This window comes from Syngnathus leptorhynchus, chromosome 19 (genome assembly GCF_054491065.1).
Source record: "Syngnathus leptorhynchus isolate UIUO chromosome 19, UIUO_Slep, whole genome shotgun sequence".
Lineage (NCBI taxonomy): Eukaryota > Metazoa > Chordata > Actinopteri > Syngnathiformes > Syngnathidae > Syngnathus > Syngnathus leptorhynchus.
The window spans coordinates 2,225,959-2,237,472 of NC_141213.1; the positions used below are offsets into that span (position 1 = coordinate 2,225,959).

Consider the following 11,514-nt stretch of genomic DNA (forward strand, 5'->3'; position numbering starts at 1 on the left):
CAGACGCCTTCGCCACGACTCCTCTTCCTTTGACATCCTGTCACATGGCGCTCAGAGAGAGGGGCTGAGCAGGCGGTAGGAAGCACTACTAAAAGCGAGAAAACTGACACTCGGATATTATTAAAGACCCATGGCCTCTTTTGATAGCCAAACTCAATTCAATAATAATAATCTGGGGGTCAAATTGACCCGTAAGTGATGAATGGTCCGGGAGTCAGCTCCTGAATAAATCTTAAATCTCATTCTGAACCCAACTGCTTTGTTTCTATGGTCCGCAGAACAGTTGGTGGGTCAATGTGACCCTCTGCCCTCCCACCCCCAGGATCACTTTATTTTAAATCACTTATTTGGTGAAAATTCTGGAGACAAAATAAACAAAGATAAACTGAATTGTTTATGTAGGTAATAAAAAAAATCTGTTAATATTTAATATTTGGGTACAATGTTAATGGAAAGTAGGTCAATTACACTTGCAACACAATCAAGACCAAGATAGTCAATGTGACGGCAAGGAATGCGAGTAAAATGCTGATGTGACAAACTGAGATGAATGTAAAAAAAAAAACAGTACCCTCTAAGGAGATCTGTGCAGTTTCCAAAGAAAAAGAGCACAGGGGGAAATCCTGCTTCCTAGTGGGGAAGTGCCCTCAAATGCTGGCAATGAAGTAACAAATGTTGGTTGAATCAAAATAAAGTCCTGTTTTTTGGGAGTAATGAATATTTATTAGAAATTGGATAAAGAAATCCGCAAATAAACGTCTCCCTGGAGTACAATACACTGACAACCTTTCTTTTCCAAAAAATAGCTTTACAGTAACTGTAATTATTTACATTGCATAGATGCTGAGCCTATTTGAAGTCAGTTGCTAACCAAAACAGCAGCACCCATCGATACAGTCAAATGAATATGGCGTCTAAACGGCTACTGAGCGCTAGTTAGCATATATTAATTTGCAATTTTCACATTGTAGTTATTTTGTGAACTACAGTACCCTTGATTGATGAGTGTTGTCTTCTTGTGGACCTCCGTGACACTCCAAAACGTGTGAACTTCACAGGTACATCCTCTGTGTGTTGAAGATCCGGAGCTTGGTCATAAAGTTGAAGTAGATGAAGGCCAGACACACCAGCAGATTCTTGAGCAGGTAGAGGAGCGGCGTGACCAAACCGAAAAAGGCCAGCAAGCCAATTCGCAGGAACAGGAAGGGCAGGTCCTGGAGGGCGACACCCAGCGAGGACAGCAGGGGGTCGCGAGGGGCGACAGCCACCCGCAGACAAGACAGGCAGCAGAAAACGTAAATGGGGCACACCCAGCCCGAATAGCACACCAGCGGGTGGCTCGCCGCCCGGGTCATCTCCACCGTGTCCAACCAGAACATGAAGCCGTCCACAAACACGTCAACGCGGGTGTCGCTGGCGCACAGGAAGCCCAGCGGGCCCGCACGGGCATGCGCTGCCCGGGACCCGGATTCCGAGACATCCAACCCTCGCCCGCCATTCCCAGGTATTCCCATGTTGGGTTCTGGACTAAAGCGGGAGCCGTTGCGGGTTATGTCGCCCACACGCTGGCCCGGCGTGCCTGCCGGTGCCACGGTGGGTCCTGTGACTTGCGGGCGGGGACCGGCAGTCCCGGGACCCGGCATTCCGGATCCCGGAACAGTCGGAGTGATGGGTGTGACCTGTTCTACATGAGTCAACACCGAGGAGGGGATGTCAGCATCTCTTGCCACATTATCTGAAGATACAACCAGAACACCTGTCACAATGTATCATGGCGCTAAATGTTTAATACAAGAACTGGAATTTCTTGACACAAAATTAGGGCCCGACGGATGAAAGGTTTCCTTGAGTGAGTCAGCGAGACCTAAGCTCACCTTGTCCCGTAAGCCTGCAGTGCCGTATCCGTTCCACCACGTCCATGCAAATGAGGGAGAAAAGGATGAGCGACACGGGCAGCTCGCCAAACGTGTCACGACGCAAATTGTTGCGGATCTGGATCTACAAATAAAATCAACAAAGGTACAGTGCTGCTTCTTCTGATGAGTCCTTTTTTGGTCACCAGGCGGCAGTAGAGTTATGCAGACAAAAAGGAAGACAGACTACATCACAGGTGTCAAACTCAAGGCCCGGGGGCCAGATACGGCCCGCCGCATCATTTTATGTGGCCGGCGAAGACAAATTGTGCATCAAATTCGTGTCATTACTAGAATTGCAAATTGTCTTCACTTATAATAATAATAATAATAATAATAATAATAATATATATTTTTTTAAATATTTGACCCGTTTTTACTCGTTTGATTTGAAAATGAGTTATTTGTCAGTTTGTTTTGTAGCTTTTACTGTATATAATATGAGGTGCTCAAACATTTATTTGGGTTGACAGTTATAAGAAGCTATGACTACAATGCGGCCCGTAAAAAAAAATGAGTTTGACACCGCTGGACTACATACTAGTACTTGTACTACAATTCGATGCCTTCTTGTACCACATGAAAACCACCTGACACCTCGAAAAATTATGTCACCATTTTTATAAACCGAGTACCACTTGTAATTGTTTTCATATCCTTGTGACTCGCACACCAGTTGAGAATCACTGTTGGCGTTCAGCTCTTGACATTAGCCTGAGTCAGGACTTGAGAACAAAGCTCAGCAAGCGGGAATCCATGCAGCATTTTCGATAAACCAAGGATCAAAAGGTCCGTTTGGGGCCATGCAAAGCGGCAAAGTGAATTCTGGGCTTCAAGCCAACCAGGAAGTGAAAATGTGCCTGGTGGACACATGATGTGACAAGAAGGACAGGAAGAGGAACCCAGCTGCTTATCAGCGCCTCCTTATCCTCACATATGACTCCCTGGGGACTTTCTTCTCACAAGTCATCACCTTTATCCGCTTGTATGTCAATAAAATGAATTTAAAAAAATTCGTCCCAAGTTCAGTAGAAAATTAACATTTGTCGTACCTCAGAGCTTGCGATCAGGAAAGCAAAACAGGGCGTTGTGGAGAGGATCACAAATACGAGGGCCACGGGCCTCCTGGATGGAAACACACATTAGTGAGGACAGCAAGACAAAAAAAACAGTTTCTTTCTATAACGGCACCGCTCACCACTTCTTTCTCCCAATCAGGAACCTCTTCTTGGCAAACACCATATACTTGAGGGGCACCCAGATGAGAAGAGCAACGGACGTGACGTAGGCTACCAAGGAGGCCACGATGAGCCAGTAGGCACCGCCGGATGCGCCTCCTCCTTGGATCTCGGCCACGATGGCGGCGAAGCGCTGCGTGACCACGAAGAGCGGCACGCACAAGCCGGCGAACTGCAGCGCCTCGCATACCGCCAATTTCAGCGTTCGGCCCGAGCCCATGCTGTGAGGACACCAGGGTGGGAGACGCAAGGGGGGGGGGGGGGGGTGCGACCAGTGCCCACCATTGTCCACCCTGCCTCGCTACTAGCATGTTCCACACAGCGCGGGCCTGAAACTGCTTACGCTTAGTCATCATTGTGTGCCTGGTAAACAAAGCTTGACAAGGATGTGGATTATCTATTAGCAGTTGTGGTGTCCACATATGCCGATAATCAGGCCGGATAGAGAGAATAGATCATTTTCTGCCAAGCTAAATGTCAAACGTTTTGAAAAGATGATCCTAAGTGATTATCCTGTGGTGTGTGTTCGAAGTGATTATTTCTTACTTTTCCACCAGGTGGCAGCAAACTTGCTTGTCGCGCAAGTGACCCCCCCGCCCATCCCTCCAGCTGTCACCTAACTTCCCGGACCCCCCCTTACCGTCACCTACCCCGACACCACCCCACCCCAGCCTGGGCACCAGCATGGCGTCCAGCGAGGACGACGGCGGCGCGGCGTCGGACGAGAAGGAAAACAACAACAAGAAACGTAGCAAAGGCACCGTGGCCACGGCATGGCTCGCCTTCTACAACATCGCCATGACGGCCGGGTACGTGTGCGGCGTGTGTGGCGGGCCGTTGGAATGAATGGAGCGTCGCTGCGTGTCCAAATAGGGCCGAGCCGAGGGTGTGAAGTGTGAAGGGCCGCGGGGGCTGCCTGCTGGTATAAGTTTAGACGCCGGCGACACTGGAGCGACGCTGGAAATGCTCAATGGGCACTTTTTGGTTTTATTTTTTTTAACTCCCATTAACAGGCGTATGCGACCCTTTACGTCTTGGAAATAGTTCCTGTATAAATAATTATGTTTTTAATCATTGCTGTCATTCACTTAAGGTTTCCGACCCACTCCTAATTTAAACGATTTGATGTGATTATTATAAAAATATTATGAGTATTATTTACTCTTATTATTACTATTTATTATCATTATTATTATTATTATTAATTATTATTATGTTTTGTAAATACGTTTTAGTCTCCCACAGCCAGCTGTTTTCAAAACATGTTTTTTTTCTCACATCGACTCTTCAATTAAACATCTCCCGGGGTAAAGTGGTGTACTTCAATATTTTATAAAACTTGAAGTACTGTATATTAGAAATGTCTACCTGACATTGCAACAATTGCAGAAAAAAAATATAAAATAGCAGAATGGATGGAAACGTATAGTGTAATAGTATGCAATACATAACTTTAACCAGCAGAGGGCAGCGTTAGTTAGCTAATGACCGCAAACAGAAGCAACACAACGGTATTAAGTTACATTTTTGTATTTAATTGATGAAACAAAATAAATCCAACAGACACAGACAAAGATTTTCCGTGCAACACTACACAAACCAAAGTGAAGCAAAATAAATGGATAGAATCAGCACAACAACAAGAGTGTCAACAAAACCTATTTTGATTGCGTGTATAAAAACCTTTTGCAATATGAAGAAACAAATACCATCTTAACACATCCACATCTCTTTGAGCTATGATGGCTTAACATCATTCAAAGTAAACAATAAATTCATGTTATTTTTGTGGTCAGCTGGTTGGTCCTGGCCATGGCGATGATACGCTTCTACATGCAGAAAGGCACACACAAGGGCATGTACAGAAGTATAGCCAGGACCCTCAAGTTTTTCCAGACTTTTGCTTTAGTTGAGGTAAGACTGTTTTGACCATTGTTACAAAAAGTAATACACCATAAATGATTAAAGATATATTTAAATATTGCACTTTCCACAGCTATAAGGCCCTAGAAGAGGTGAAAAGTAATCTTGAAAACACAATACTTCCTAATTATTTATATATGCTTTGTGTTTCAGGTGGGACACTGCGCCATCGGTACGTGACAAATTGAATTTATATCGGTTCACGGCTGAAATATAATTTTATAATTGCTGTTGCCGCCAGGCCTTGTTAGGACGTCAGTGATTGTCACCGGGGTGCAAGTGAGTTCACGAATATTCATGGTGTGGTTCGTCACCAGCAGCATCAGACAGGTAACAAAACACACACACACACACACACACAGACAAAGTGTACAGGTCTGAAATCAGGGTCTCACCCTGCACCCCAGGTACAGAACGAAGAAAGCGTGGTCCTCTTTCTGGTGGTGTGGACCCTGACGGAGATCACCAGATATTCCTACTACACCTTCAACCTGCTCCACCACTTGCCATATTTCATCAAATGGGCCAGGTGGCAGCACCGTAATGCTGAGCGTGTTGGGTTTTCCGATAGCATCTCTGCTAGCCACTAAATGCTAACATACTGTGTTATGATGACACTAATTCTTGGAAACTTTCTGTGTATCCGTCACTGATTAGCGCTCAAAAGATGTTTGTGTGTGTGCAGATACACGCTGTTCATTATACTGTACCCGCTGGGCGTGGCGGGTGAGTTGCTGACCATCTACTCGGCACTGCCCTTTGTGCGCCGCTCAGGCATGTACTCCATGAGGCTTCCCAATAAGTACAACGTGTCCTTTGACTACTACTACTGCCTGGTGGTTATCATGCTATCCTACATCCCATGTAAGTTTCGTGCAGTTAGCACCCAAAGAAAAAAAAAAAAAAAAGTAGCAACATGCTTTGCCTTTCACGCGGAACACTGCACTTTTGGCCGTTTTCACACAGCAACACAGCATCCCACAGTTGTGAAAGCTCATGTAAAGCATTTTTGATGTATTTAATTAACTTTGTTTTTTTTTTTAACTTTTAGACTTTATTTCATTAGATTACGTTAACCATAATAACCTCGGCGTGGGACTTAACCAACACAATAAATCTTAGTTTGCTGTAAAATCAAACACTGACTTGTCGTTTTCAGTGTTCCCTCAGCTCTTCTTCCACATGCTACGACAGAGGAGGAGGGTGCTCCACGGCGAGGTCATCGTGGAGAAGGATGACTAGGTGGAGCTAGCTCGATCGCCACGTCATCTTCATCAGCCGCCATCGCCACACATCTGAAAAAAAAAAAAAAGCATGGGAGGAGGCAGAATTGTTGTTTACAAATGGCTGTCGGGAGACGTACTGAGGACCGGTTGTGGGGGTGCAATAACTCACATTGTTACAGTGTCCCAGATAATTGACAAAGAAAACAACAAATCTCAAGAAACAATAAATGTCCACGTAGACAATTTTTTTGTGTATATTCGTCTGAGGGAAAACACAAAATTTTTTATCTGCATTTGTTGGTGATATTTACCTGTAAGATTTGTGTGTCACGACTTTGATTCCCGCCAAGCAAAAAGGTGCTAATAGGAGAATCGTTGATTGATGTTCAATCAATAATTCTGCTTATAGGAACAAAAGGCCGCAATTTACTGGGGCGGGGTGGGGGGGTTAGCTAAAGAAATATGAAATCATGTGCAAAAATCAATAAACTCAATTCTACAATATTCAGAGTTTTGTTATCACCTTTGCACCAAGTCAATAAAATTGGAATTTAAACCCTCCTCCAATGTTGTGGATCAAATTATGTTTGTCAGTATGTCAGTTTATGTAAACTACATATTTCTGTTTGTGCGATTGTTCAACATAATTGTATCTGATAATAGTTGTCCTCACTTGTTTAGTGTTTGTATTCGTGTTTACCAACTTCCAACGTACATTCAGTTTTTCACAAATCTCGGCAACGGACTTTTTAACACCACGGGAGTGAACGAGAGTGGTGAAAAGCTTTATTTTCTTTTCTTTATTTAGGGTGGGGTTATTCTTCCTTTATAAAATAATATGCACATACACGTTTCAAAGACATTTTGTTGGGGGAAAAAAAAGGGGGTGCTGATCTTTTACCTGTAAATGCTGTGTGCCGTTAGTACCGCTAGATGGTAGTAATGTCTAAGGTAGCGTTTCATAGCCGCTTGTCATGTTGGATCAAGAATAAAACGGTCTTATAATTAAGTCTAAGTCTACATTAAGCCTGTGCTTCCATTTTCTTATCATTAAAACAGAACAAAAATGATGCATTTAGCTTTCTCCCACCCCCTTCAACATTACGACTGTACTAAGCTCTTTTTTTTTTTTTTTAAATAACCCTGCTGACCACGTCACATTCATTCCAGTGGGAATTTCCCATTTGTTGCACGGGCCAGTTGAACTGTGTTCAACGTTGTGTTACTGCTTCCAAATATTCAACATGACCAGGGCGATGTTACTTGCCATTTTTCTTCTTGACTCTTAAAATATTTTTGAATTGTTTTCCTTTATATTGTTTATATTGTATATTTGGATTACACATACACACACACACACATACATAGGCATTCCAGATTAGCACTTTTATTTGATAAATTGGCTCTCGTCTTTTGTCACAAACATGTTCTACTTCAACCGCACGCACACAAGTATCCCAGCACTTACTGTACTCATTATGGAATTGACAAAAAACTAAAAAAAAAAAATTCACACGCACTATTTATCAATTAACTTGCAAAACTAATGCTCAATTGACTGCTAGAACTGAATTGGCAGTTAAATTGATAGAGCCACGCATTTGAATTGTTACTCATTGGTAAGGTGTCAAGCGATGGCCGTAACTGGCGAGCCACTGTTGATCTGATTATGATAATAACGAAGAGAGAGCTTTGAAACTAAACAGAGGATATGAGGGGAAAACAAGATTTGAAATCTTCCAAACTACATCTGCAAAAATTCCCATTTTTCTTTTTCTTCTTCTCTTGTGGTGACTTCAAGTACATTTAGCGCTCCTGGGATGACCGAGCCGTTTGTATCCATAAGGCCACTTTATTAGGGAATCGTACGAGTCTCAGCACCCTGCAGCTCATATCCCGTTCACCGCCACAGGTGCAGGATTTTTTTTTTGTGGGGTCAAAACAGAGTCCAGGTGGTCAAGGTAGTGTCCTCCACTCATGATGCCCAAACACCCCCCCCCCCTAGAGCCCACGCATGAGCATGTATATGTGTGACAGTGCAGAAAAATAGATTCTTCCCACACAAACACACACAAGTTCATAAAATCACCTTGATGAAGTCCAGAAAGACAAGCGTGGTCCACAAAGTCCTTGCCGCAAAAAGCTTGTTTGGTGTTGCATCCCCATACCACCTCCACCCCTTCCCAACCTGGTGAACGTTTGATGTGATGATTTAAATGCGTGTGTGTGCGTGTGTGTGTGTGTGTGTGTGTTGGTGGCGGCGAGTGCGGTAGCACAACGTTCAGCCGCTTTTTTTTCCTCCTCATTGGTTGGTAGGGGGTGCGCCAAATGGCAGCGGCGGTGGCGCGCGTGTCTTACTTGTCCCCCAGGACAGCGAACTGGTTATCCAGCTGCAGGTGCTGCACCGTGGCGGTGGCATTGCCGTCCTCTCGGCCGCGACCCTTGTGCTTCACGACCTCAAACGTCTTTTCGATTTCACGATCCCTGGCGGGGGGGGGGGGGACACGCACAAAGTCACTTTCAAAATGGTGGCTATGAATATGCTCTGCTTTTTAGTCAGAAACCCATGTCTCACCTGAATTGATCAACTCTTTTAAATGATTTTTATTTTATTTGACAATATTGCTTTCAAAAACAGACAACCAATAACTCATCTTTCTTCAAATTATTTCTCCCCAATACTTTCTGATTTTATAATTTTAATATCTTGCTCTCAACGAGGAACAACTAGCGCTATCTGGTGGATCGCACGAGTTTATGTAACATGTTATGTGTAAGGGATATTTCAAATGGGATATTTTTGCCATTTTCTTATGTTGTGGAAAGCCAAACAATGGCGGTGCGTGGAATTACTTGCGCGTCTCCACATGCTTGCCGGTGGCCATCAAAGATGGGAACTGGGTGTCGCTGAAGATCTCTGGGGGTCCCTGAGTCTGAGCTCGTTTGGATGAGGAAAAGCGAGCCCCCGGGGGACGGTACACGCCGCCCGGCGCCTTTGACTCCACCGTGTCCACCTCCTCTGCTGAAAGGAAATGAAAATAATTAAACTAATTCTCTCAATAAATCTGCAAATATTTTAAATATGAAACCTCCATTTTTATGTTCAAGACTATCTTACTGTCAAAATAGGATAGTGGCCCATGTCTTTTTGACAAGTGGTTTACTACTCACCAACTGGTGCAACCGGCGCAGGAGCAGAAGAGGACTTGTTCCAAGGGCCTGACATTTTGTCACCGCCCGCGACAATGAGGACGTCCCCGTCCTCGTCCTGCTCCTCGTCATCGTAGTCTTCTTCATCCTTCTCGTCGCTTTGGGGAAACAAACGTTATAACCACGTCGGAACGCTCCAGATGGGGACATTTCACCTTTACCTTATCTGCAAGGCTTGGAGCCTCAGGCCACTGTAGTCAACCTCTTTCTGCTCAAACTCTTTCCACTCCTCATCCTCCTGGCCGGAAAGGCACAAAGCTACTCACTGTTGTTACTGTTGTAGAAAACTAGTCAGTAGAAAACTATCAAAAAGAGGTAAGGAAATCCCAACTGATACACTTTACTAGTCCAAGGATGCAACTACATTAGCAGACACGAATACAGTAGCTGGCCAGAAAATGTTCCTATCCACCCACTGGTGGCGCCCCTGTAGTGGACTACAGTTTTCAGGCTCAGTTACTGCCGAGCTTACTCGTTTTCTAATATATATATGATATGACAGATATTTGATAAGAATATAGCGTCATCCGACTTGTGTATAAATTCGGGGTTAGGGCGCAGCTGTTGGAACGGAACAGCGTCGTAAAGCGAGGACCCCTGTACCGACGTCTTAGTGGGGTGACTAAACAAACTAAAATGGCGGCGGCTCGCCCTCCCTTATCTTTTCTCGGAGATTTAAAAAAGACAGTATTAGACATTTAACTAAAAAAAAAACTACGAACTAAGTTGTTTCACTGAGTTCGTCAATGTGTCAGTGAGAGAAGCTAAAAGCTAAGCGGTGCTTGTTAGCCGGTCGTCACATGAGCCGTGCGGAGCATATGCTAGATAGCCAGTCGGGTTTTCTTTCCAAATGACTCCTTAAAAGTTAATTTCTCGTCATGTAAATGTCAAGGGGGCGGTTTAACATAACTCGGTAAGGGGCTTAAATGTCGTGGCTTCCAGACACAGACTCCGCCACATTACCTTTTCCATGTTGGCGTCCTGACCGTCGCCTTTCGACGACTTTTCATTCTCCTTCTTGCTCTTTTTCAGGCCTGCCGAGGAGACGGCTGACTCCTTGGCCTTGCACTTGTCTTTCTTCTTCTTCTTGTCCCGTTTAGCAAAGAAGTCGTCCAAGCTCTTTTCACTTGACACATCCGCCATTTTCACGAGAGCCGCTAGCTTTTTTTTTTAAGCACGCCGGTGGAGCAATGACACACGCCGAGGAGGGGGAAAAAGTGATTCTCGTGTGGGGGAAGGCGGAAAGAGGAAAAGGGCGGAAGCTACTAATGGCTCCGACGCCGGTTACTTGGCTTTCTAGAGTGTCGTTTCTCCTCCGTTAAAGGATGGCAAAAAATAAAATAAAAGGTTCGGCTGAGTATCTGCGTCACCCGTCAGCAATCCTGTCAAGCATGCCATGCACCGCACAGGAAATCTGACAAATCAGCATTGTGACCCGGAAATAGATGGACATGAACACGGAAGTGTTACCTTTCTTTATTTTATTTTTTTTAAATTAGTTTGAAAGGTTGTCACTTTATATCTTCAGTTTTATATAAATAACAACAATGACAATGAAAAAATTGATAATATAAAATAAACACTTAAAATAAAAATAGCGTTCTATTCCAGCAACGTAACCCGAATTGGTACGTAAGTCTGAACATTTGATGCATAAGACTTAAGCGCTGTAGTCTGCGATAACATTTTTGCCATGATAAAATAATATTTGGCCTGTTGACTAACGTCCGGTAAACACTTATGTCAATTTATCAATAATATATTGAACATTATTGGAAATATGAAGCGTATTTACTGCAATTTGAATTTACTGTAACTTCAATTTGAAATTCATATGCGCCCCTACGTTGTTGTTTTTTAACTTGCACCCCTAAAATGCCAGTTTAGAGGTCAACTGTGCTCCTAGTTAAAATAAAAACAAGTATTGAGCTAACTGCCAATAGTGTTGTTCCATTGCTATAATAACAATAAAAGGCATTCATTCATAATGAGCCTGGATAAATG

At 43.9% G+C, this 11,514-nt stretch overlaps 3 protein-coding genes across 10 annotated transcripts; 1 reads left to right on the plus strand and 2 right to left on the minus strand.

Annotated features, from left to right (window-relative positions):
- Positions 1 to 768: 768 nt before the first annotated feature.
- On the minus strand, positions 769 to 3,408 carry LOC147041586 (transmembrane protein 236). Its single transcript, XM_085939218.1, has 4 exons — positions 3,112 to 3,408; positions 2,966 to 3,038; positions 1,875 to 1,998; positions 769 to 1,735 (listed from the first exon to the last, which is right to left on the minus strand). Exons 1-4 carry the CDS (start codon positions 3,369 to 3,371, stop codon positions 1,053 to 1,055), a joined length of 1,140 nt encoding a protein of 379 aa, XP_085795344.1. The 5' UTR covers positions 3,372 to 3,408; the 3' UTR covers positions 769 to 1,052.
- A 249-nt stretch (positions 3,409 to 3,657) lies between these two features.
- hacd1 (3-hydroxyacyl-CoA dehydratase 1) lies at positions 3,658 to 6,840 on the plus strand. Of its 3 annotated transcripts, XM_085939220.1 has the most exons (7): positions 3,667 to 3,960; positions 4,948 to 5,065; positions 5,228 to 5,246; positions 5,316 to 5,404; positions 5,482 to 5,603; positions 5,760 to 5,938; positions 6,234 to 6,840. In XM_085939220.1, the coding sequence occupies exons 1-7, from the start codon at positions 3,836 to 3,838 to the stop codon at positions 6,314 to 6,316; spliced, it is 735 nt and encodes a 244-aa protein (XP_085795346.1). In that variant the 5' UTR covers positions 3,667 to 3,835; the 3' UTR covers positions 6,317 to 6,840. The 3 variants fall into 3 exon arrangements, with proteins under 3 accessions (XP_085795345.1, XP_085795346.1, XP_085795347.1); XM_085939219.1 differs by lacking the exon at positions 6,234 to 6,840 and having other exon boundaries at positions 3,658 to 3,960; positions 5,760 to 6,127; XM_085939221.1 differs by lacking the exons at positions 4,948 to 5,065; positions 6,234 to 6,840 and having other exon boundaries at positions 3,852 to 3,960; positions 5,760 to 6,127.
- Positions 4,692 to 10,968, minus strand: cdv3 (carnitine deficiency-associated gene expressed in ventricle 3). Of its 6 annotated transcripts, XR_015069174.1 has the most exons (7): positions 10,474 to 10,966; positions 9,672 to 9,748; positions 9,472 to 9,608; positions 9,154 to 9,322; positions 8,659 to 8,784; positions 6,221 to 6,369; positions 4,703 to 4,980 (listed from the first exon to the last, which is right to left on the minus strand). XR_015069174.1 is itself a non-coding variant. In XM_085939224.1 (6 exons), exons 1-6 carry the CDS (start codon positions 10,651 to 10,653, stop codon positions 6,294 to 6,296), a joined length of 762 nt encoding a protein of 253 aa, XP_085795350.1. In that variant the 5' UTR covers positions 10,654 to 10,968; the 3' UTR covers positions 4,692 to 6,293. The 6 variants fall into 6 exon arrangements, 5 of the variants coding, with proteins under 5 accessions (XP_085795350.1, XP_085795348.1, XP_085795349.1 ...); XM_085939224.1 differs by having other exon boundaries at positions 4,692 to 6,369; positions 9,154 to 9,319; positions 10,474 to 10,968; XM_085939222.1 differs by having other exon boundaries at positions 4,695 to 6,369.
- Positions 10,969 to 11,514: the final 546 nt, after the last annotated feature.